The following is a 22340-nucleotide window of genomic DNA, read 5'->3' as shown; positions in this document are numbered from 1 at the left end:
CTTGGTGACATTGGGGCTCCACAGTTTTCCTTGGCTACCTGGGACTTTGCAAACAGAATTTAGGATGTTGCTCTTGACCTAGAAATGCATTTAGGGCCAGTTTTTCTGACCATCCGTGTCTCTCCTTTTGCAATACCAGTCAATATTAGCAAAGGTGTTCAGCTTCTGCATGTTTAAAAAGGACATTTTTTCTCTGACTGGAATTGACTCTCAAATGCCATTTTTAAAATGGTTACTCCTATTATGTTGAACTTTTAGGGCACACCCTGAAGATCATGTTTCTCTGTGCTTTCATTTAAGTGGGAGTTAATGAAATTCATTGGTTGGTTGTTTTTTTTCTTTCCTTGGGGCTGCGCATATACTACCACTTTTATTCTCGGTGGTTCCCGATCTTCACACCTATCAGAGAGCACAGATTGGGGCAGGCCACTCAAAGTATAGGGCTCTGAATAGCAGCCCCGCAGGACGGAGTGGACAGAAATATTTTTCCACTGGTAGATACATCTAAAGAGCTGAACTAACCAAAGCAGCAAAGCTCCTCCACCTGCAAAGTCTGGACTTAGACAAATGCCCTCCACCTAACTGAGATGATACGGCTGAAGAGGAACGTTCAGGGAGAGCAAGCGTGGTAGAGTGGGGCTTGGCAGAGGCAAACAGTTGCGTGACAAAGCTGCTGATGTTCGCGCTAAATGAGGTTTGGTGAGCAAGATATTACCAACGCTGACACGAAATGTTTCCATGAGCACGCTGGCAGTGAGTGGAGCAGGACAATGCTGGGCTGTGTCTGACAGAGAGGTAATGGCTGGAAAGCCAAGAGTGGGGGTTTTTGTCACAACTTTCACTCATAAAGACCTGTGAGGATGTGTTCAGCATAGCTAATGATGGGTGCTGCTTCTGACTAAAATATTAAAGAATGGGCTGGAGAGTACTTAGTGATTTTCTACTGAAATGGGCCTTAGGAACTTAGGCCAGGGCACTTAAAAATAGGAGCTGAAATGCTGCTAGAAAAATGAGAACTGAAAGAGGTGAGGCACTAAAGTCAGGGGATTACATCGAGTTCTTGAAGTCAGTAGAAGTATTCAGGGGTTGCATCTAGCTATATTTAAGTCTGCATAACCTCAGGACTTGACCTCAAATATGTAATATAAGCTGAACACTGGAAGTAACACGTGTATAACGGCCTGTAACAACACAGAAAACTTTACACGTGAATCCTGCTTCCTTGTTTTCTTTTGTTTGATGTTTATGCTTTCTCTCCTTTTAAAGTAATCCAGTAAAATTGCTGCTGTTAAATGTAATATAAGATTTTTCCCTGTCTTCCTAGATCGGAATTTTCCAAATCCTGGGCTGCAGCCAAAGATTTCAAGATGTGCCCATTCAAATAAAGCTGGGCCATAAAGCAAAGAAATTCCTGCAAATGAGAAGCAAACCGTGATCAGTGGTAGGATCCACCTCATCAACATTTACGCATTTACAAACTAGACTTCTATAATTGCGCTAGCCTCCCTGACCCCCTACACAGCTCCATTTTCAGTGGAGAAAAACCCCAGCTCTTCTTGGGCACAAATAATCTGGCTTCTTTTAGATATCTTCATTAGGCTGAGAGGAATTCTGTTGCAGAATTGCCCCTTGTTTTTCTGTTGCCTATAAAGTGAAGGTGGAATGATTAGTATTTGTCTGATAAATGCCATCTTGAGTATTAATGCAAAAACATCGTAGTTGGAGTTCTGTCTGAAAATAAACAGATGCAACAACCAACTCTCCTTGCCTTTCACTGTGCCAAAAGATGCATCTATGAATTTAGAATGAGGCTTTTCTGGTCCAGAAGTGGCAGTAGAATAAGTAACAAAATGAATAAGCAGAGTCAGTTCATCCCACATTATCAAACGTAAATTCAGTGAAAATAATCTGTACCAAACTTTTGTATTTTATTGTGAGATTCAGAGGGTCATATTAAGTATTTGCTTTCCACTTCATCTCCATTTACGCTGATATGAAACAGATGCTAAAATCTGTTTCTGAAGAGCTATGAGCTTTGAGGAAGTTCAGATCTATCCATCACTGATAATTTGCATGCACAATATGCACAATATTATTTCTAGGATTTTCCTTAAGTGATTTCTGTGCTTTTTCCCTTGATTGTTCTAGCTCTTGGAAGAAAGATATACATGCCCCGTAATGGCCTTCTGATGTGCTTGTTTAACCTGATAAGGGCCTACTAAGATTAATTTTCCTTTAATACATTTGCTAATAAGGAGACACTAGCAATCAGAAGATAGTCCCATTAAGCATTTGATTCACACTGGATAGAGACGTAGCGTTACAGTTCTCTAGCAGCATTGGTCTTGTTCAACAGATCTTAATGAAGGATTGATTTTGATGCCATCTTTAATGAATACAGGAACAAAAAGATTAAGTCTTTCAGTCAAGCTTATCTGACACTCTGAAAATAATTGAAAAGCTTAAGGTGACAGGCTGAGACAAGACTACTCTAATGTAACCAAGGCACTAAAAATACCAGGCTGTCAATACAGTTATCAAATATTGATTGAGTGTTTGCATAGAAGAAACAGAAATGAGTATTTGTTTCAAAATTCATTAGGATATATTCCAGAATGATCAGTGGTTCTCCCTCACACTTTGTACATACTGAAGAGATCTCAATAAAGCCACAAAATACATCTAACAAGTGCAGATGCTGCTGCTTACGTGATAACCTCTTCAACCTGGGCCAGCATCTACTTTTCCTGGGTAGCTTTAGACAATGTGGAATGAGAAAAGACAATTGAAAGTGGCACCACAATTTAACTCCATGTTTTTGAGTCTTTTAAGAACATAATCTCTATCTTCTAATCTTTTATCACCAGAGATTTTTTTTTCATAACTAAAATGAAAAGAATTTAAAAACATTACTTAGTTTCTGTGTGCTTTTTGTTAAAAGCCATGTCATGATTTAAGTATCAAACCTGAAAATAGCAGAGGTAAGATGTATTTGCCAGTTTAAGTGAATTTTCCTTCTATAATAAAAAGTCTTGACAAAACTAAATTTACAAATTTTTCATCTATAAATATTTCTTTGCCATGTACTGTGACTTGAAAAATTCTTTTACTGACCTGACGGGGTTTTTATCTTTTGAGGTCTATCTTTTGAGGTCAGAGAGTGATATTGCAGCAATCCATTAGGGCGAGCTGCATATAGAGAAAATAATAACGAGAGCTTAAATGGTTTCCCTTGCTGTGAACCAGGTAGGTCTAATCTAGCATGGCAGCAGTGAAACAAATATTTAAGTAAAGAATCAACTTTTCTTTTTACTTCCCATTGAAGTGTTTGTTTCCTTCTCCTTCTCCCTCCCTTCTTTAGTCTAATGGACCTACACAAATACTGAGACTGCAGAATAGCACACCTTTGAAATCACAGTCTTGGAAAAACTTATTTGCAACTATATGCACACACATGCACTTTGGAAATCCACACAAATATCTATCCATTTTTACAGTAAAGAGTATAGAATATTTCAAGTTGGGTACAAGAAAATTTATTTCTTTCTGTTTTTTCTATTGATCATTTTATACTTTGTATTATCTTTCATTCTTTGTTCCCATTTCCATTTCCTTTCTTCTCTTCTCTCAATAAAAGTGCAGAAAAGAGAAAAATGTCTGTACTCTAACATTTGATTTCACTTTGATTGCTGCTTTCACTTCTGGAAGACTTGAAGTTGTATTAAAAATATTTCTAAACAACTGCAGTGTTTCTCCCCCCCCCCCCCCCCCCCCGCAATTGAAATCTAAAGATAGTAGACTGACTGTAATAAGAAGCTATCTAACTTTCACATTACCTGATCTAGCAGGCAAAAAGAAAACAAATTTTTCATTTAATGCTTCGACACATGCCTTGCTTAAATGCATGACTGTAAGAGAGTTTTATTTTTCTTGCGTAGAATTGTCACACACAGTCTCTTCCCAATTCCACTTGGTCAGGTGTTTAATGTATAAGAGAACTAAAACTAAGAGTTTGGCTATGAAAATCAAATTAAAAGCTCAATATTACTGTAAATTAACTTGATTTCTCCTGGTGAAATCAGAAACCTTTTAATAAGAAGAAAGAAAAAAAAAGTATTGCCTCTCTTCAAAGATACTTTTTTCTGAGAATCACCATTCAGCAGCCCATGCTTGCTGGTGACACTGCAGTACTACAGCAGGGATCTTGAAGTTCCCTAGACCCTTCAATCTGAACACATTGACTGTCCCTGCCTCTACCCACCCCCTAGCCTTAGTTCACACCTTTTAATGAAAAAGCGGCATGAGTTTTCATGTAATTCTGGAATAAGTTCTAGTCGCTTTCTTTCCCATCCTGCTTGGAAAATGGGCTGTTCTACTTGGATGGGCCACACAGTTTAATGCTGCAAGAAGTTCCAATGGCACTGAGTCCTCATCCTCAAGTCTGAACCTCTCATCCTACTTTTTGGGTTTGTCTGCTTTTCCCCACTTTTGAGCTTTACCAATGTTTCATCTGCTTGAAAAAAGTCATCTTTGTATTCAGTACTTCTGCTTTGCCAGGACTGGCACACTCACTGAGGCTCCTAGTCTGTGCTATTTTTAAGAATGAAAGGCGACAACAGCTTTCTTTGCTGGTACAATGCTAGTCTTCTTTTTCCACTTCCTCTGGGAACTCTCTCCTTCGGATTTCAGGTATCTTCTAATCTATGCCACCATTCCTTCTCTATCTCTGCTTGCTCAACTGGGCTTCAACACAGTTCGCGCAAAGTCCAATTCTTTGAGAACTGCCTAAACTCTGCACCTTTGTTTTCCTTTGAAGCATTGAAATAGCCTGAAAGCTATTCATGTGTGTCTGATGGGTTTTGGTTTCTGGGTTTCATTGTTCTGTTTCTTTGCCATTTGTGAAACAGAAATATCTCCAGCTTAAAAATACTATCAATATTACTCTCATGACAACTTTCATCTATGGTTATGTGACTTTCTCATTTGACCTAGCACAGCTGTTTGGCATGCCTCTTGTTAAAGGCACGCTGAATTTAAGATAATTGCAAGACATCTGCTCTGACTTCGCACAGCTCCAGATGCCTGTCCCTTATAATAAGATCTTTTCTACAGTCTGATGAGACATTCTGGAAGTTCAGCCCAGTCTTAATTTAAGACTCAGTCTTAAATAAAATCTTCCAAGATAAAATCTTCCAGATAAAACCTTCCAAGCCAAAACTGAAAAATGATACAAAAAGTTAGAATGTACCCGTGAACATTGGCTACAAATATTAACCAGGCTGTTGACTAAAAGTGCTCAGGTACTCTGTGAACTGTTCTACAAGGATACGTGAAAGCGCTGGGCTTTCGGGCACAACAGCACCTCTGGGCTAAGAGCAGCAGATTCACTCTGGGGTCCCGTACAGAGGCAAAGCCCTGGATCTGGGGAGGGATAGCCCCAGGTGTCGGTACGGACCAGGGGACAACTGGCTGGAAGACAGCTTTGTAGCAAACAGGGTGCTGGTACACGACGAGTTGAACGTGAACACCATCCCGGGCTGCATTAGCAAGAGTGTGGCCAGCAAGCCAAGGCAAGCGTTTCCCTCCTCCTCTGCTCAGCACTCCTGAGACCCCTTCTGGGGTGCTGTGCCCAGCTCTGAGCTCCCCAGTACAAGAAGGACACTGACACACTGGATCGCACCCAGCAGAGAGCCACCAGGACGGTCAGAGGGACGGCACACATGGTGCAAGGGGAGAGGCTGAGAGAACTGGGCTGGTTCAGCCTGAAGAAAAGACAGAGGGATATTGCTGCTCTCTCCAACCACCTACTGGGAGGTTATGGAGACGGTGGAGCCCGACTCTTTTCAGAGGTGCACAATGATAGGAGGAGAAGCAAGAGATACAAGCTGGAACATGGGGAATTCTGACTAGAGACAGGAAAACCTACTTCATCTCGGGGTGGTCCAACACTGAAACAGGTTGCCCAGAGAGGCTGTGAAATCTTCGTCCTTAGAGATACTAAAAAATCAGGTGGTCCCAGAGCAACTTGACCTTCCGACCTGAGTGATGGTGTGACCCTGCATCTCAGATATTAGAGGAGTATGGCCCTATGGCTTGAGCTCCTGCATTGCTCTCCTTCATGGGGTTCAGAAGACATAATACCTGTTAGTCTGCCGCATACGTATTTCGAGTGATGACCTCGTGACTGGGAGAGAACCTCCTGTGACATCCATTGCTTTTTATGAGCATTGCTTTCAACAGGGGAATTCTGTGCCCCATTTTCACAGTAGAAAATTATATTGATTGTTACTTTTCCCTGTCTTTTCTTTCTTTTATTCTACTGCAAGTCTCCAGTGTTTTCAAAAGAAGTTTAGAAAAGTGTAAAAATATCTTGGTCAGCTAAATTAAACAATATTGCCCATTCAGTGATATAGCTGTGCTGAGAAACATGGATCTCAATTGTAACTCTTCAAAACTTTTCATTAAGTGACATTTTCACTCTTCAATCCTTTACACTAACTGAACTTACTTCTGACTTACTTAATATGGATTCCACAACTTTTTATAGCAGTGTTATTTTGTTGGGGTTTTTCTCCTGTTTTGTTTGGTTTGGGTTTTTTTTAGAGAGGAAGATCAGGATAAAATTTAGGAAAAATGAGGTGTCCTTAAGGACTAGAAGTAACAGAAGTGGGATAAATGTGTAGTGTCAACAGATAATGGTAAGAACCTTAACTGCTGGCACTAATCAATGCCAGAATGATTAGGAGCTACTGATGCTGATACTGAAAAATGTAAATGAGATCATATTATGCACATATGAGGCACTGTCAGTAGAGATAGATGAGTATCAATGGCCTGGTTAAGTAGATTCTGAAGAATCTCCTATATCACAATGGTAAAAGAGCTTGTTGAATTTAGCTACAGAAAACCAGAGGGAACCTGACTCTATGTGAAGTGGAAAGATGCTATCAGAGGTTGTTAGAAAACTGTTTAAAAGGCCCCAGCTGCAACTAAGATGAGTATTATGTTAATCCGGAAATAAAAATGAAGTTTCTAGCTATGGAAGGAGTGAGGTTGCAGAACAGCTATCCAGGAGGAGCAGGAACAAAACCTGTGTGAATATCAATACAGCATGTAAAGAGTTTTGATGGGGTTTTTTAACTTTAGAAAAGCGCTTAAAAAATAATTTAAAAAATCAGGAAAGGTCCTAAGTCAAGCACTCAAAAGTTAGGATATTTCAAAATTAAATCTGCCTGCCTCTGCAAAATTTATGTTGCCCTTTCCCATATGCATGATTTCCACAGCGCTCTTGCTCAGTGCACAGGCACTAGGATGTCAGTGGTATACGGAGCAGGACATAGAGAAAGAAAAGATACATGAAGAAGGTAGTTACCAGATATGGCTGTGCAGAATGGGATTCTACTCTTTTCCCTGTTAAAGAAGTTTGACGTTGCTGTGTCTAGGATGGCTCACAGCATTCTCCATAGTTTTCCCCTTGAAGAACACAAGAAGTTCAAAAAGCCTCTGTTTTTTCCTGATGTAAAACAAATCTCAGTGTCGACACTTCAACAATTTTCACTAAGTGAAATGAGCAGATGGGGAAATCGAAATAGGCAAGTGGTGGCCATTGTTTTAAATTAAAGGAACAATTATCCACAGACAAAGATATTGGCCTTAATAAATTAAGGATGTTGAAATAACACCTATTTTTCAATGTTTATTCCATACAGGTTTCTTCCAAATTTGAAATGAATAATAAGGAGATTTAGGGTTTTTTGGGGGGTCTATTTTACTTTCTGATCTTTGCATAAGAACCACCGTTATGTTCTGATTGTCTATTAGCAGGAGAGCTCATAAAACAACTTCAATTCAAATTAATTCAAATTAATTTCATTTCAGGTTTGCAGGCTCTCTCCTGATTGCAAAGGTATAATTCAAAAGGACACCATCACTCTCAGCTGCCAGCCAAAACTGAACTCGTGCTAGGTTGAGAAGTGTTTGCAGGAGCAAGCCTTACAGTAACTCTTGTATCGTAATGATCTGGATGGAGCAAGACTGATGGGGTCCAGTCCTAGAAATGTTGCTGCAGGCTGGGAGAATTTGATAACTTTAAAATATCTTTAACATTTCTAGATAAATTATTAATAAAGAAACAAACAAACTAATGTTTGCTCTTCAGGTTGCTCCTACAACATTTTGTGCTTTTATTCTGCAGCGCCAAAAGAAGGGACATAAGTTAATTAACAACTGTTTTACTAGAGTCCCACTGACATCACTGATGATGCATATCCAAAGTAAAGATTGAATGTGTCTGGATTGCTTTTGATGTAGTTCTTTTCTGAAGTGCTGGCAGAATATTTTAAAACCATCAAAATGTACTTTGCTCTTTGTCAACAAACTCACAGCTTTTAAAAAAGTTTAACCTTCAGGTAGACACCATAGTTGGCCATTTTGAACTGAGAAAGAGATTTAATGAAACCTGTGAATATGCAACGTGAGTAGTTTCATAGAAATTGATGTGCATCCTGAATAATAAATGTAAACAAACAGCTGTTACAATCCTGTAAAATGGCCCATCTGAGATTGTGAGATTCATCTGTACAAAACCTCAGCCTTTGAATCAGAATGTAAGAACTACGCAAAGGTTTTGTGAATGTCTGCCAAATGATCAACATATGTTCTAAGAAAAAAACATGGCATTTGCCTAAGAAAAGGGAAACAGTCTTTTGACTTCTCATTTAAATCTACGACATTATTCCTGAAATAATGTTTCACATTCTCCATCTGTCTTTTTTCTACTATTTATTACAGGTATTGTTTACTAATACTGATCTGCAATTTACTTGATCTGGGATTTAGAAATATGAGCAAAGATGTAGTTAGGAATCCTGCCGACGCTAATTTTTGCAAAATACAATTTATGTAATTTCTATACCAATACTAATGAGGATTCAGAAAGATCTATTGTTAAACTGTGAGCAATTATGAAGTGCTGTTAATCACTCCTAATTAAGTTTGGTGCTAAATAAAATATTGAGATTTATACAGAACCTAAACACTCCTTTTCAGGCTACCAAAGCTCAATTATCTCCAGCACTGACCGTACGCAGTGCTTAGGGCGGCAGCGTGTTGTACGTGTACAAGGAGCTCTGGCAGACAGTGCTGGGGCTCACTCAGAGAGACTCGGAAGGCTGGTACATCCCAACCCGAATGAGTACAGGCGTGACGGTGACAAAATAAAATCAACAACAAGTTGTGGAGTAGTGTCTAAGTTATTCGTCCATGCTGTCCTCTACTGGCTTGATTATGCTTTTCAGAGGGCTAATGGGATACCATGACATAAAAGTAGGATGGGAAAACACTATGAAAATAATGATAGATGTCAAAAAGAGAAAAATGTAGAGAGCTTCATAGACCTTCTGAATCAATAAATTTCAATACCTTTATAATTTCCCAGCTGAGTTCTTTCATTTGCTGGCATTAAGAACATACAACTTTAAACATCTACAAGGCAAGCATGAACATCTGAGCTGGCTATCTCAGACTCCCTTAATAATTCATCACGAGAAACGGGCATTTCCAAGCTGTGAATCCACTTACCTGTTTTTGATCTCTACTTTCAAGTGATGCGAGTAGCATCTAGTAGTGCCTACTTCTCTCCAGTTTGAAGGGACCCCAGCATGACTAGCTCACATTTGAGCATCTCTAATAGAAACATCTCCAGTTGTTCAAATGAATCCTAAATTTTCCTGTTTCACTAACTGTATTCCACTAATTATCCAGTAAAAGAAATTTTGATTCAAGAACCTTGAATGCATTTAAGCACACAATCCTCAGCCCTAGCAACTCAAAGAAAACCTTTAATATTACTAGTTCTGGAACTGTTCCTTACTGTTAACTGCTAAATTGAGCTGTAGCTTCATTCTTAAGCACCTTTGGTGGAATTCATATTCTGTTCAGTCTTAAATTGGCAGAAAGATCAAACAAAAGAAACCAAGTTCGGAATTACTCGGTATGAAAAATATGAAAAGTGACCACACGTATTTCTCCAGTCACATTAACTTTGGCAAAACTTTCCTATAAATTCTCACAGCATATTAAAACTTTGTAAGCAAAACATTAAGAAATGCAAGTATGAATAAGGCAAACAACTAGACAAGGAAAAGGTCTGAAAAGCTGGGATATGTCGTCTAACTGGCTAACTAACATCCTCAAACAGATACTGGAAATAGCTGCACACCACTTGATTTGAATGCATTTCTTCTGGAGAAACAATGTGCGTCATGCCTTTTAAAGCACTTTGTTGACTCAAAGATGGGAGGCATCATCAATTCGGTGATGATCAGATGTCACTAGCAAAAGTGAAGAGCAGATGACCTTGACAAATACTAATTGACATGAATTAAAATTCAAAACAGCACAGTGTGAAGACAAATGGGGAGGGATCCTCATCTCCCTATATTCATCACTGAGGCTGAGCTGGTTGTCTAGGCTCTCTATATTGTCAACAGAAAGAGAGAAAAAACCACATACAGGAGGTGATTTATCCCAGCCATCTTTGCGCCTCTGGAGATGCCTCTTCCTCTTCCCACACTGACTGTAGAGTGTTTAGGTGATTTATACCTGATACCCAGCATCTAGACAACTAAAGTCAAACAAGATGAATTCTACCCTGGGGACAGAAAAAAGGCCCACTGCAACTTAGGACTTCATCAGTTTTAATTGACTGAGGAGAAAGAACTGAGCACACTAGCAATTCACAGAATGACTCTAAGCCACCAGCACGCTTCAGGCACGAAAAGCAAATGGGATCCTGTCATGTGCCAGACAAGAAATTTTCCATATGTAGAGAAGTAATAATACCACTATATAAAGATGGGTCAGATCTCATCTGGAATTTGATGTACAAGCACCAGTGTCAGAACTGCTTAAATCAAAAATATAGTGTTAGAACTAGCCTTTTTTCCTAGGCTTTGGTTAGAAATTAAAACCAGGTCCCTAAACCTTACATAAGTGATGTTCTGGAACAGCCTTCTACAAAGAAGGACCATCAAAACCCCAAGTGATTTTAAGATGGGTCTTGATGCTGCCTGTCTGCACCTAGAAAACACAACTAGACTCAGTGAGAAGGCGGCACCTTTCAATCCAAATGTCCTATGGACATAAGAGATATAAATGGTGCAAATTACTCTGCAAAGAAACAGACTCCCAAGGTATTCATGTTTAACTTGCGAAGTACAAATAAGGACATTCAGGAAGAATAATGTAATTTTAAATGAGATTCCTTTTCAACAAGCTTTGCAAAGAAAACTGCATTTTCCTGAATTTCAGAATAAGCAGGGAAGGAAAAATAAAGCTTAAAATATTAGCAAAAAAAAAAAAAAATCTTCAGATGTTGTTTAAATAAGTTGCCAGTGGGTAACTCTGTTACACAAAATTAAATTTCTTTTAACAAATTTTACTCATAATACTACAATTGTTATAGGAGCCCTCAAACCTATACTGACTGTACTGATGTATTGTTTTACATGCAACACAAACCTTTGTGCAGAATCAGTTTTCTTTTCACCATCCAGTAGTTAATTTACTCATTTATGTGGGTCTTTTGTACAGCAAGAGAGAGAAAAAACATTCAAAACTATTCTTTTTTTTAAAAATCAGTAAGACTGGCAGGAGAAGTTCAGTCAGGAGGAAGAATAGCAGTATTGGAAATTACTTTATAAAATGTGAAAAAGGATTTAATTTGCAATCTTACCTTCATGCCACAAGCAGAGCCATGTGGGCTGAGCAGGCTGCCTCCACAGAGACACTTCACTTGTCCAAGGCTCCTCACGACGTTCTCCGAGTTTCGGTGGAGGTCCCTGAACCTTTCCACCAGATGCACCTTTCCCCTCCTGGAGGGCATGCTGGCAGGAATCTCCACAGAAATATCTCCAAGGCAAAGGCTGTTTTTTTTTTTTTTTTCCAGACACTATATTTTACCTGAAGTCCAATCAGTGCACAAATGAAGCAGCTGAAAGACATGCCCTTGTTTGTTCTGGTGAATACTTATCCTTCCTGACTCCTCAAGGAATGCATTGCTGCCTTGCTCTCGTGGTTCTTCCATACATTTAAAGATTTTCTTTTTAATATTCTGTTTCAGTGATTTAAAGAGAAGATGCTGCAGTAAACATTTTTCTTTTTAGAAGACAGGAACTACTTTTAAAAGCAAAACCCTGTGAAGCATCCTTGATGAGAAACACCCAATAGACCTGTTTTTAAGACATGATTTTCAAGTGTAAAAAGGTTACTAATGAAAGAAGGGAGGAATAAAATAGGAAATAACAAGGTCTGGTGAAAAAAAAAAGTGTAAACCAAGAAGAATTAAATTTATAAATAAATAAATTATCTGCAATGTATGAAAGAAAATTTAAATCACAGTTATAAAAAGCCAAAATTTAGTATGATAAATAGCTTGTATCTAAGTGTCTAATCCAAGTAGTGTCCTGCGTAGGTAACTATGTTTCAGAAACATTACGTTTGTTGAAACTAGACTAAATTATAAGGTACATCTGGCTGCTTCGGGCAGTGATGGTTCAGCATTATTAAGGAGCAAGTCAGCTGTACAATTAGCTGTACTACATTTGTGCCTATAATTTATTTGCTTGTAGAACTGACCTGTAGCACGAGGCCTAAAATAAGTATTCAATGGGGCTGGAAAGCTTTCCACTGAAACATGCTGACTTTGGACTAGAACTAAGAGAGGGAGCACAAGCAGTTTCCTGCTCTTACTGCAGAAAGCATCTGACGATAAGCTGGAGAAGGTGGCATGGGTTTATGTACTACGAAAAGTTTGACGTTGGGGCTGTTCTTTCTGAAGGCTGCCAGTTCTTTGGGCCATCCATGAAGATTCAGCAGGTATCAGAAGCTGCAGAGAGGATGACAGGATGATCAGTCTCAGCAAAACTACAGACCAGGAAATTCTTCAAGCATCCATGACCTCTGCATTGATGGCTCAGGGACAGACGAGATCATCAGCTGCATCTGTGGCCACTTCATGGGCAATAGAAGAATCAAAGTAAAACTGGATCCTTTGGCATCTCTTTCAGCAAAACCAGTCCTGGCCATTTGGAAAATGGGGATCCCATGAGGTAGCGCCAAGATCACGTCCTTCCATGGACACTGAAAGACCTCCTAATTTATATTAAGGAACTCAACACTTCTACTGAAACCAAAGCCTGGAGCACTGGCTGAAGCCTTCACGTTGTCACCATTAATATTTAAATACATCACTTTCAAACCTGTCCTACATACAAACTTACAGTTTAGCACATGAAAAAGAACGCATTCAAGGATAAAGCTATTGATGACATTTACTGTCATTTGAAAGGCATAAGCAATATGGAGGAATCTTGCAATGCACTGCCAAAAAGGATTTAGAAAACATCTTTCCTCTCTGAAGAGCAACTTGAAAAACACTGTAAAAACCACTGTGTAATATCTCAGTGTATCCTGTATGAAATCACGATATAAAAATGTTTTTTATATTTGTTGTTACCAGTTCTCTGCAAATTCTGTATTAGAGGCAACTATCTTCTTTTGGCCCTTTGCTTACAGCAATAAACAACAGTAATACTGTTTATTATTATAAGCTTAATTCCATCTTTGTTGATACAGACTGCTGTCCCATTATCCTTTAATGGTAATTCACAGGTGGAATAGAGAATAGAGATTGGCCTTCAAGAAAGAAATATAACTTACCAGTAATTAGTCTTCTTTAGGATGCATGGTCTATAAATACATCTGTTCTGAGGGTACACCTACACCTTATCACTGCAGACTGCAGAGATTTTCCTTTTGCAGTAACCATGGAGGATGTATTCACACTGTTGTCATCACCTTTGGCACAACAGCATAAAAAACATAGCATGCCATAAACCATTTTAATTCTTTCTCAGCCACAGAGACACCATCTAAAACACTGAAGGAAACCCTGTTAATAGAGCTCAGGATATCTTTTTTTTTTTTTCACTCTCAAATTAATATCCATGTGTTTGTTCACACTGTGTGACTTCATACAATTACCTGCCATAAATTATCTAGCATAGGTTCTTGATGTCCCTCATGCAAACAGCACTTCTAGATTGACTCTACCAAGTGCTGTGGCAGCTCTTGAGGCAGCTCATCAGATGTGGCACAGTGCCTGGGGAAAGAATGGTAGATATATAGCAGTTCAGTAACTCAACGGTCTCACAGAAGCTGTATACTCAGTTGGAAGTATCAATTCCTACGTTTTATAGCAAATACTGAAACACCAACCATCCATCTAGATAACCACTGGATCTGTCAAGAGATATACACAGTCTGTATGTTCTGAGAAAATCTGGACTACAAATATAAAGGGAGATCTTTTGCTATTAAAGATACAAAATAAGGCATGTTTCTCAGAAGCATAGAGGAACGTGAAGGAAAACATAAATAAATCAAAGTGATGTTAAGACACCACCTTCAGCAAAAATGATGGCTGCCTCTTAAGAGAAGGTCTGTCTTTGAAAAATAAGGTCAAAGAAGGAACCACAGAGGTATGAATTTCTCTCATTTTTCTAACAGAGAAGACGACAAAAAAGAAAGCCGCCTTTTCGGAGAAGGAGAATCCATGAGAACGTGGAACACCAAATTCAAATTCCCATAACTCACTTGCCTGGCAGAGGGAAAGATCTCAATAATCTTAAAGTTCAAGGCTGAGACAGATGTTAAATTGACTTCAGGAAGGGTAAGGAACTTACGACAAAGGACCAGACTGCTTCAATTTGAGCAGGTAACCTGGAACAGTCTGAACTGATGGGAAGGGTAGGAAGACCAACAAACACATCAATCTAAAAGCCTAACCTAGTTAATAACACGTATTCCCTTCCATTACTTATAAGGCTGTCTCTGACAAGAGAGAAATATGAGTGCTGGAAAAGAGAGCATTCCTGTACCTGCAGCATGGAGAAAAGCATTTCAAGACCGAGATGAGCCAAACAGCCCACGTTCTGCAATAACAGGTACGGGAGCAGGAGCAGAAGTCTCTTTGAGAAAGAGAGGAGGCCTTGATATTAAAATTCTGCCCCACCGCTTCAGTGGGCATCCTTCGTCCTGCCTTACCTTGACTGAAACTGGGACACAGGGCCTGGAGGATGTGCTTTAACCACACTGTCAGGCAATTGTCCAAGAGACAGCCTGATCACTGACCTACTCTCATGAAAGTGTTGAAGACACATGAACGAGTGTTCAAGAGAGTGAAATTAGTGTATTGGGACACAAACTGATCTGTATCAACTGATACATCAATCTATTCCTGACAGATCCACTGGTAGAGCTCAGACAGACTTTCTGAGAAAGTTGGGGAGGGCCTGGGAGATGAACTACTAATAAATGAGTCTAGTTCTGTGTGACCCTCTGCCAAGGGCTAATCAAATTCTGGAAGAGAGAAAGAAAACCTATGCACACCCTCTCCAGGTTAACAAGTTTAAAAAAGGATAGTTGTGTGGTGAAGTCCTCACTTGAGTGAACACCTGTAGATATGATGGAAAGTCTTGCATGCAGTTCAGATGAAGTGGAACTCCACAATACTGATGTGAAGCTTCTAGTCCTTTGGCCAGTCCCCGTTTGATCCTGTTGCTCAGACAGTCAAACCCAGAGGGAACACATCTAATGCTACTTCTCGAAAAGGTGGAGAAAATTTAAGTGTCATTCCCCAGTGGAAATTGCCTCGATGCTGCCACCACAAGAGAAAGCTCTCATACTTCAAGGAACAGCATGATTTAGGGACTTTGTCTATGCAGTAAGCCCTTGGTCACTTAGATCAAGAGGTCCTGCCTTTATCTTATTGTGATGGAAAGGTTAGGTGGAAATGCCTCCTTGAGCACAAGTCTTAGGACAACCATTTCTGGTTGTGTCAGAAGGAAAGCCTCCCCCAGTGCCAAGGATGGTGGCAAGCATTCCAACTTGGCCATTATTAGCATTTTAGCTTCACAGATTAAAAGAGGCTTTTGTGGCTTCTTAGGCTATTAGCTAAGCTCCTGATGCCCTCCTATTCCACTTTTAACAGTATGGCAAAGGGATCACACAGCAGCATGCCTTATTCTGAGGCAGTAAAGGCATCTCTTAGACAGGTGACAAGATATAATTCAAATCTCACTGATCAGACAAGGCAAAAAGGTAATCCTGAAAGAAGACGCTGATGAAGATTAAATGAACAAGAAATAACTTGGTTGGCTGTTGTGAAAAACTGAAATAGCTCCAGGTAATATCTGTCAAATATAACATGCTGAGAATAAGAGAAGATGGTTGCAAGTGCAGGTACCATAAAGAGCAAACATCCCCCAAACCTGAGCAATAAGGTCCATATAAACCCAGTGCAATGGGACAACCACTTAAAAAAAAAAAAAAATTCGAAGATTTTCTTAGTGGAGCGGGAGATGTAACACATTCCTTTTTACTCTTCTTTAAATCTGCAGGCTCAGAATAAATAATTATTTTTTCAGAATGACAAAATGAACATTAAAAGGCAACTACATATGGCCTATTGCATAAAAATGTGCCATTAATAGTACAGTCTCTTTTCAGAATAGAAGTGCACTTCAAAATCAACACTGAAAGGTTTACATTTACTATAGTACAACAGACTGCTAGGTTAGTTTGCCTTTTATTTTTTCCCTTATGAAATCAGAGATTCACTCCCAGATCTTGTGAGCCTAAATTTTCTCTCCCCAGAACCCATTGCTTCAAAGTCTCCAAAGGAAGTGTTGTTATCAAGTCTCATGAATTTTCACTCATCAGCGTCTCCCAAATTCCATCAGCACTGACAGAAAATTTCAGATTTCATCTTGAGAACACCTACAAGAAAATGTAATTACTATTTTATTTTGTTTATTTTATTTTATTTTATTTTTTAAGGGCGAGTGCCTCATGCTTTCTATTGCTTCGGCCAAATCTAGGTCTCAAAACACAGTAGGGCTGTTCCACTGGTAGCGCAGTGGAAGCCTGTGATCACTTTCTTTTTGTGCGGAACAGCTACTCCTGAACTTTGAGTGGCAAGTTGTAAAGACTGGTTAATGTCAGTGCCACACGCTCAGCTGTAAGCTACTTGTGACATGAACCGAGTTTTCAGTTTGTACCAGTTCCGTGCTTAGTGCAATGAGGCTCTGGCTTTTAACATCCGCTGCTACAATTCTACGGTTATATCCTATTGAGCCAAATTAATCCCTGATAAAATACTACTAACTTTAACTGGATTTCAGTGCAGTCATAGAGTCTCTCTTAAATATAAATTGTGTAAGTGACCAAGTTACTCATGAGCCCATTTCTCAGCCTCAAATAAAGTCCTAGTGTAAGAGGGAGTATTTCACAACTCTGGTGAGCAGTGAGGACATCATGGATCATTCTGGATCTTCCAGTGATCATGGACTGATGGAGAAGGAAAAGAAATGTAGGCATGCAGCTTTGTTTCTTAATTGCAAAATGGCAAACTTTGCCAAATTTTATTTTAGAAAATAGCCTGAACTCAGGGACTTAAACATGAAGATGCCTGTCATTTTGTCAAGTTAAAAAAATCATTAAACATACAGTGTATATATAAAAATTTATAAAAGTATAGTATATTCCAGACAAAAGTATCTTATTTAGTATTTCTTTACTGACTTAGTGCAAGAATTAGGTACATACTGATGACATTTCTTGATAAAGTTGAGACATACAATTAATGCTGGAATCTATTAGGATACCACACAGGAAGACAAGGACACCTTAATGCTTAAGGTTAACAGAAATAGGCCATAATTCAGTAGCAACTGATGCACAAGGTCATATGATTTAGAATTACTAACAGTTATCTCTATCATCATCCAGGGATCTCCTTAGCTGGACAGGGCAAGCAGAAGAAAGATGAAAATACTTACTGACAAAGGATGATCATGAGCCACCAAGCTAATTAGCCTGTGAATACATGTGATTCTAGGAGACCGCAGACAAATTATTTCCAGCAGCTGTGCCACTGTACAAAGTCCTCAGAAGACAGCATTTAGAAGCCTGCATATAATTCTGTATGGAAAGATTAGGAAAAAGACGTTCCCATGGTACCGGATGGGGATATCTGAAACCCTGGGGGAAAGGGAAGGTGCCTTCTGAGAGGTGACTTGGAGAGCTTGGCTAGATGATCCTGTTCACCAAAACTGAGCCAGGAACATGGTGGTAGTTTATGAAGTCACACCATCGAGTCCAGTGGAGGGTCACCGTTCTGGTCAGGGGCTGGAGCACACAATATATGAAGAAAGGCTGAAGGAACTGGTTTTATTCAGCCTGGAGGAGAGAAGGTTCAGGGGAGACTTTATTGCATCCTACAAGCTACCTGATGGAAGGATACCAGAGAAGACAGAGCTTGACTCTTCTGAAGGGTGCACAGTGAAACAATGAAAGGCAATGGATATTGTTGGAACATGGAAAATTCTGATTAGCCAAAAAGAATTTTTATTTTTTTAACCATAAGGATTGTCAAACAGGTGCCCAGAGAGGCTGTGGGATCTCCATCCTTGGAGGGTGTCCAATACTCAACCTGAAACAGTCCTGAGCAACCTGATCTGATTAGACCTGTTTTGAGCTGGGATTGCACTAGATGAAATCCAGAGGTCCCTTACAACCCAAATCAATCTATGATTCTGTGAAAACGTATTAAAAAGAAGAGGAAAAATACCCACTACTTAAACCTAAAACATATCGCCACAAAAAAAAGATCATAGTTAAATTTAGGGAGCAAAATGAGCAAGTTTACAATCAGAAAAGTTCTTAAACAGTAAGGACAACAAAAATCTACTTACCTTTGAAATAAAATTAGATCAATTTATGAAATGGAGTGGAATGGAAAGGATTGGACTAGCAACCCTGAAAAGTGCCACATCCCTATGATCTATGTCGATGCTTAGTTGTGACAATCCTAAATGTATTTTTGAAACTTAGCATTTCCAAATCACTGATGACATTTTTACATAAACTCACAAAGCAGTCAAGGAATACGTACCAGTACAACAATTCAGCTTGTTTTTCCCCAGTACGAAATACTCAAAAACCACCGAAAGAATTTCACTGGTACTTGCAGCAAGAGCAGCGCGCGCAGCCCCGCTCTCAGGGCTGCCGGAATGAGAGCCCCGAGTGTGAGCACCGCTTGGGACGGGCTGTGGTCACCCACAACCCAGCGTAATTCAGCCTCAGCCTACCTCTGAGCTGCCCTCAAGAGTGGGTCCACGTGCTAAGTGAACTGGTCTCAGATTTTTTCTCCTACGGACAACAGATTAAGCTTCTGATACCGTGTTTCTGAAGATGTTTCTCTGCAGTGGGAGGGAAAAGGACGTCTTGGTTTCATAGTGAAGTGCATCACTTTATGCAAGAAAGTATTTCCTTGGCAAAAACTTAATTTTGTTGGTTTAGTCTTTCTAGTTCGGCACAGAAAGCTTCACACGTGCTTCAACTGAACGGCTAAGTTTTCAAAACAGAGCGGTTGTACTCTTTGCATGTGACATTATGAGGAACAGATGAAAGTTACCTACATCAGTTTGGAAAATGGTATTCTGCACTTTCCACAAGGGCTGCTGCTCCTTGGTGACTGAAAAGTTTAACAGATGCTCTTGTGAAAGCCTATGTGCCAGGTGACACTGAGAGGTGAAACACAAGACTACAAAATATTCTCCAGAAAGGTTCAGATGGGAGAGATTATTCACAAATTGCCTTTGTCATCACTCAGAGAAAAACTGTCTCTAGCTGGAAATATTTCAGAGATATTTATTGTATTCTGAAAACTTCATTTTATTTCTAACTTATTTACAGTTAAACATTCAGAATCATAAAATATGAAGTATAAAATATTTAACAAAATAGATGCAGTTCATGTTGTTCAGATGCACCATAGTTATATGATGAAACAGTAAACAGCATAGGAATTTCCTGACCGTCGTCTCTCTCTCATTTAACCAGGGAAAGGAGTGTGTAGACCTGCCCTATACCTTCTGGTCTGACCAGTATGGCATCAACCTTTCATTTCAGAGAGACCACAACCACCACTCTGGTTTCTGTGTCCTCAGTCTTCCACAGTTACCTTCACTATCTAAAATGCCAACACTAATGTTCAACACATCAGATACCCACTGAAGTTGGTATTTTTTTTTTTTTTTTTTAAATACAGAATTTCCTAGAAAAGAAGAATCAGGTAATTCAGGCCATATGAACAAAAGAGTCATTTATTATATATATATTCTCTAGTAAGTTATAATAGTCTCTTGGATTTTAAATGTCTTTTTGCTATTTTCAATGCTTAAAAATTATAATTTTAAAACATTAAATATTGTGTTATATACATTATGATTTAATTTCTCATTTCTAAACATGGAGCATTCTCCAAGTGAAAACTTGGATGAAACAGAAAACAACTTCATTGACATAACAGGCTTTAAAAGTTCACTTCATACAACCATAAATTTGACTATATGAAAAATAGCCAAACATCAATTTGCTCCTATATGGGATTTTTTCTGTTTGTTTTTCTGGTCTTAGGGAGAGGGTTTTTTTGGCTTTTGTTTTTGTATAAACGGAAGGACAGATCTGGTCATTACTTTTGTCAGTGTTCAGTATTTTAACTTTTTTTTTAATCTCTTACCTATTTTATATAAAATAACAAAATATACAGAGAAAGCTGAGTTTGTTACATTAGTTCATACACATACAGTAAATAAAAGTTTTTTATGTATGGCTTTGCAAAGGTAGATTATGAAGTGACTTTTGTATTTTATTTGTTTAAAAGCATTTTAAGAGAACGTGTTAGTGTGCTTACAATAGCGGCCATGGTAGTCGAATGTCGAGCCAAGAGTTTAATGCTAGGATCACTGGAGGTCTTGCCTGACACTGCTTCTGCAGCCTTCAGAAGACAAATGTAGTTTATTACAACCTCGTCTATCTTAGCTATAATTTCCTGCTGCTGTGTTTCAGAGTTCATGACTTTAACTAAACGCATGCAGGCTTCTGTTAAACAACAGAGTACTTGAAAGCTGGAAGTCATAGCTAAAAGCATTTCCTCAGGGCTTTTATCAGCCATGGCCATTTTCCTGCAGGCACTTCCCAACTGTCTCGATTCCATAGATAACAGTTGTTTGTACTTAGAAAGTTTAAGGTCATATGTTTCTGGATGTAAATCTTCTCGCTTGCCCATACTTGCTCGGACCAGTGAGAGTAGCTCATTGGCATCCTTTTGTGCTGCAATAAATCCATCAGGCATTGCATACGTCTTCTCCTTCATCACATTTATTCGCGTGATTCGTGCATCGAAGGCCACATCGTTGAGATTCACATCAATTTGGCCACCTTGGATGTCAGCACTGCTCTTCTCATGCGCGTTGACTGCCTCATCTTGTGGGGGCTCAGCAGCTTTCGGGGACTCCAAGACTTTCTGCTCATTTTCACTGGAAAACAACTGACCAACTGGTTCTGCGAGCTCACACGGGATTTGCGGCTCGAAGAGATGTGAGAGCTGATGGCTGTCTCGGTCATCTTCATCATCGTTGTCATCGTTTCCTCTGCTTAGGAAACAATAGCTAAAGGGGCCACGACACCTCCAGGCACTGGTGTCCAGCTTCCGCAAGGGCAACGTTCGACACGGCTTGGAGTCCTTCTGACTGGCGCCTGTGCCCGAACACCTCTTACTGTCCTTCCTATCAGTGCTGACGTACACACAACTCTGGGAATAACTTTTTGACAGCTTTTTGCCCAGGGGGAGTTCCACCCTTCTCTCCGATTTGGATTCGTCCCTTCGGGTGGTGTCCAGGCATTTCAAGCTGGCTGCGGCTGCCTTCTTTTCAAACAGCATCTCAATGCCTGCAGATCCTCCAATGATGCTGCTGCTGCGTCTCAGCACTTTCCTGTTGTGCGGCATCCTGAGGCTTCCTCCTATCATGTCATATGGCCGTAAACTAACTGTTGCCCCACAAGCCTGATTTACTTTGGGAATGTCACAAGAGTCTTGATTTTGACTTGGCACCTTTGATTCTGATAGCATGGATGATAGCATGATGGAGTCAGCTAGAGGCTGTCTAGGAAAAGCTGTAGGCATGCCTCCTTGTCTTCCCTTTTCAGGCTCTGTGAAAGCTACACTAGGGGTAGTAGAAGAGCAGACAGAATAATTAAGCATCACCCTGATAATATTCAGAGACTGAACTTTTAAATATCTTTAACAGTCAGGACAAATGGATTCCCGGTATTTCCCAGTGGTCTCCATTCCTCAAAATATTTCACAAAAAATTCATTGCTAGTTCCTTGTGTCTTTTGTATTTCATTAAGATGACTCTTAAAATCTATCAACA

The 22340-nt window shown here is 39.5% G+C and overlaps 1 protein-coding gene and 1 long non-coding RNA gene across 8 annotated transcripts in view; one reads left to right on the top strand and one right to left on the bottom strand.

Moving 5' to 3' along the window:
• The first annotated feature begins 354 nt into the window (after positions 1 to 354).
• Positions 355 to 1758, top strand: LOC115334566. The gene is made up of 2 exons (XR_003921159.2): positions 355 to 795; positions 1325 to 1758. It is a non-coding gene; the product is annotated as an uncharacterized LOC115334566 (long non-coding RNA).
• Positions 1759 to 19776: 18018 nt separating this feature from the next.
• The window catches only part of FRMPD4 (FERM and PDZ domain containing 4), a 412160-nt gene continuing 409596 nt past the window's right edge, over positions 19777 to 22340 (bottom strand). For 6 of the 7 annotated variants that reach the window (XM_029999016.1, XM_029999017.2, XM_029999018.1 and 3 more), the window contains exon 17: positions 19777 to 22125. In XM_029999016.1, the coding sequence (XP_029854876.1) occupies positions 20774 to 22125 (1352 nt within the window). In that variant the 3' untranslated portion in view covers positions 19777 to 20773. Of the gene's footprint in view, positions 22131 to 22340 lie in introns of all 7 variants that reach the window. The other variant, XM_029999023.1, reaches the window with a different exon arrangement.

The sequence above is a fragment of the Aquila chrysaetos genome, chromosome 23 (genome assembly GCF_900496995.4).
Source record: "Aquila chrysaetos chrysaetos chromosome 23, bAquChr1.4, whole genome shotgun sequence".
In the NCBI taxonomy this organism is placed as follows: domain Eukaryota; kingdom Metazoa; phylum Chordata; class Aves; order Accipitriformes; family Accipitridae; genus Aquila; species Aquila chrysaetos.
The sequence above is the reverse complement of the archived record's forward strand: the minus strand, read 5'-3'. Positions and strand labels throughout refer to the sequence as shown.